Source organism: Coffea arabica, chromosome 5e, assembly GCF_036785885.1.
Source record: "Coffea arabica cultivar ET-39 chromosome 5e, Coffea Arabica ET-39 HiFi, whole genome shotgun sequence".
In the NCBI taxonomy this organism is placed as follows: domain Eukaryota; kingdom Viridiplantae; phylum Streptophyta; class Magnoliopsida; order Gentianales; family Rubiaceae; genus Coffea; species Coffea arabica.
The window spans coordinates 15,280,986-15,284,855 of NC_092318.1; the positions used below are offsets into that span (position 1 = coordinate 15,280,986).

Here is a 3,870-nt window from a genome sequence, read left to right on the forward strand (position 1 = left end):
TTTTTCCATATAAATGAATTTTAAATAGTCGAATTAATTAATTAATTAAGCCAGTAAAATAAAATAAAATAAGAAAATTTTCGGGTCCTCACAACCTCTATATTTTATAATTAAAATATATAAGTATTTGATTAAGTTCTCGAGTACTCGAGTAGTTACTATTGATACTTGAATTCGACTTATTATACGGAACGAGAAGCTTGGTCTCGAATTGGAATTTGATCAAACCAAGTTTGAACCAACCTTTTGACCAACTTGAGCGGTTTAGCTCGCGTACACCCTTAACTGGTACTATTAATTATCGAACACTATTTTCATTTTTCATTTTTTTCTTTTTTAATCAATTCTTGGGGGTTGATTATTATTTCTTATTTTGTCCACCCAAAAGCATAGGCGGCGAAGAGGCTCTCTTCTCCTCTTCTCTATATAAACACCACGCTCGCCAGTAGTCGATATCGTCTCCCGAAACAATAACCGAAAAAGAAAAGCCAAAAACCCAGAGGCAACAAACCCTAGCTGAAGAGGAAAAAGGAAGAAAGCTTCCTCTCTCCGCGCTCTCTCAGATCCAAACCCATATCGCAGAACTCATCTCCTTTTATGGGGTCTAAGAAATCTGACTTCGGCGATGGCGCTAGCCCCGGGTTTGGTTTTCCCCTCGTCTCTCTATTTATTTGTGTACTTATTTTGCTTTCTAGGGTTTTATTTTGGGTATAATTTGTTTCAATTGCAGAATTGGTTGAAGTGTTTATTCTCTTATCGATTGCAGGAAGATTTTCATCGGAGGTTTAGCGAAAGATACTACGCTAGGTAATTTTTCGTCTTTTTTGACATAATCGTATTTGGATGTTCTTCGTACATGTATATGCTTGTATATATGAATTTTTGGGGGTATTTGTGTTCTTGTGTTGTATGGGTTTGGGTATGGTGATGTTATGGGTAAAAGGTTTTGTAATATTGAAGTGATCTTGGTTTTGATTTTATGGTATATTAGTGTAAATTTGTACTTTGCGGGGTGGTTTAATTTTTTAAGCTGCTTGTGTTGACCAACTTTGTGTTGTATATAGGTTAGGGCCTAGGTGTGGGCTTGTTGATGCTATCAGCAGAAAGTTGCTTTTCACCGTCTTTCTTCTTGGGAATAAAAACTTACCCTGATTGGGATTCAGTAATATTGAAATGGTTTTGATCTTTATTATAGTAGTGTAGATTTGTGACACCCGTTTCTTTTGTAGACCAATTCGTCAAGTACTTTGGCAACTATGGGGAGATAACGGACTCAGTGATAATGAAGGATAGGAGCACAGGTCGGCCTCGAGGTTTTGGTTTCATTACTTATGCTGATCCTGCTGTTGTTGACACTGTTATTGCTGAAACGCATATCATCAATGGGAAACAAGTGAGTGGATTTGACCATCATTTATAGCTCTATAACTGTAGTTTAGTTCCTATGTAGATTGTTGCTATTCATATTTCTGAGGTCTGACTGGCTGATGTCTGCTGAACTCTTTCACTTGTTGACTGCTATGATGTTATACTCAAAACAAGAAGCCGGAGAAGTGTTTTTAACTCCTTTTTTTGGGGAACATGATTGGAAAAATATTATTCTACTGTTTGTTGTTCTATACTTTAAAGTCATTTGTTGAGAAGCTTATCATTACTACTAGTTGTAATTCATGATATATTGATACATCTGAAGGGCAGAGATGGATTCAAGGATCCTCTGTAGTCCCTACAGATATTTTTTTCCTAATTCTCTATTGACTGTATTTTTGGGTAGCCTTGTAATTTCTGTTCATGTTTTGTGTTTGATATCTTTTTTTGCAATTAGTTTGATGCTGGGTAAAGTGAATTTGTTGGAGTGGTTCATTGTGATCTAAGAGGGCATGACTTGTGGGTTTGACAGAATATACAAATTTTGCTGTTATTGCCAGGTTGAAATTAAAAGAACCATCCCAAAAGGATCTTCTGAATCTAGGGACTTCAAGACAAAGAAAATTTTTGTTGGTGGAATTCCTACTTCTGTAAATGAAGGTATGTTGGATTCGGAGTATCATAATGCTTAGACTGGTTTATCTTGTGTTGGACTAATATATTTTGTGTTTAAACTGAAACCTATTATGGTTTAGATGAGCTCAAGGGCTTCTTCTCGAAGTATGGAAAAGTGGTGGAGCACGAGATCATTAGAGATCATGTCACAAAACGTTCTCGAGGATTTGGATTCGTTGTATTCGACAATGAACAAGTTGTTGATAGTTTACTATCTGATGGAAATATGATTGACATGGCAGGTACTCAGGTGAGTTTTGTCCAATGGTTTGATATGATATCCGATGTACTTGGTTTGGAAGATGTGCTGTTAATAAACCAAGTTACAAGCAAAATCAATTTGAAATTTTCCTCATGGGGGAATTTCAAAAAAATGCTGTTTGCATTAGCTTGTTTCCTATTTTCAATTGTCTCTGGTTGTTTGAGTACTAAGCAGTTCTATGAGAGGATAGGCAGTAGGATTCTCATTGCTTAGTTATACTTCTTTAGTGCTTGGTTTTCAGATTAATCTGCAGGTTGAAATTCTAGGTTAACATGATTCTTTGTTGTAGGTTGAGATCAAGAAGGCTGAACCAAAGAAACCCTCAAACCCAGCACCTGCTTCTGCTTATGGTAGTGAATCTAGGGGTCGTCCATATGGTGATAATTTTGGTGGATTTGGCAACTCGTATAGCAGTTTTAGCAGTGGCGGTTTTGGCCCTGCCCCTTATAGGTCCTTTGGCGGTATTGGTGGTAGGTATGGTGATTATGGTGGATATAATGGCGGCGGTGAATTTGGTCGCTATGGCGACTTTGGTGGTAGTGATTATGTTGGGTATCGGGGAGAGCCTTCACTTGGCTATTCTAGCCGCTATGGTTCCTATGCCGGGGGATTTGGTGGGGGCTATAGTGGGAGTGGCTTAGGTGCTTATGGCCGTGGAGGTGGTTATGGCGGTTATTCTGGAGCTGGCGCAGGTGCTGGATATGATTCTGGCCCTGGTGCTGGTTATGGTGGTTCAGGAGGTTTGTATGGAAGTAGAGCAGGCTATAGTGGTGGTGGGCGTTATCATCCCTATGCCAGGTAGATCTCTCCTTAAGCATTTCCTGTAGGAGTTGCACTCAGGTCTCTTGGTGGTTGCATCTTCAGGCTCAGATTTGGGTAGATAATCAAAGCACTAGCGGGGAGACACTATATAGAAGAGCATCACCAGAGCTGTAGCGTGCTTCTGTGGACTAGAGAACCAAATTTAGACATGTTATTAACTATTTTTTCTAGCTAGACATTACTCGTCACTTGTGATTTAGTTAGAAGCTTTTCTGTTGGAGTTGTACTTCTAAGGAGTATTATCCTAGATTCTTGTTTTTGTTTTTGGTGTGAAGTTGGTGATTTGCCTAGATATTTGTTAGTAATGGACAGGAATATTATCTATAGCCTTTTTAACTAAGCTTGCATTGAACTAGTGCTCCAGGCTAGTACACCTTTGCTTGCTTTTGTTATATAGCATCAGCATGGCTAAGTAGAGATATCTATCTACTAATCCTTAAAAAAAAGGCATTAAATGAACTGAACATGCCTGATTGTGCTTCTTATGATGTCTCGTAGTAATTAGAAAAGGTGCATCAAAGGATCTGAACATGCCTGGGTATATGCTTCCTGGGTTGTTTCTGGCATTAAACTTAAAGAGGCTTAGTCAGTTGTGTTTTGCTTATGTGGTGTTTTCCTTCTTGTATTGATATATGTCTACTATGTGGTGTTTTCCCTTTTGTATTGATACATGTCTACTACTAAGGTGTTTCCCCTTTTGTATTGATACATACGTCTGAGGTGGTGTCCTTTAAGGTGAAGAT

General features: G+C 38.3%; 1 protein-coding gene across 2 annotated transcripts; it reads left to right on the top strand.

The window, feature by feature from the left end:
- The first annotated feature begins 454 nt into the window (after nucleotides 1–454).
- LOC113687942 (uncharacterized) lies at nucleotides 455–3,482 on the top strand. Of its 2 annotated transcripts, none has more exons than XM_072048432.1 (6): nucleotides 455–641; nucleotides 767–807; nucleotides 1,065–1,393; nucleotides 1,929–2,028; nucleotides 2,124–2,293; nucleotides 2,595–3,482. In XM_072048432.1, the coding sequence occupies exons 3-6, from the start codon at nucleotides 1,283–1,285 to the stop codon at nucleotides 3,105–3,107; spliced, it is 894 nt and encodes a 297-aa protein (XP_071904533.1). In that variant the 5' UTR covers nucleotides 455–641; nucleotides 767–807; nucleotides 1,065–1,282; the 3' UTR covers nucleotides 3,108–3,482. The 2 variants fall into 2 exon arrangements, with proteins under 2 accessions (XP_071904533.1, XP_027061286.1); XM_027205485.2 differs by having other exon boundaries at nucleotides 460–641; nucleotides 1,230–1,393.
- Nucleotides 3,483–3,870: the final 388 nt, after the last annotated feature.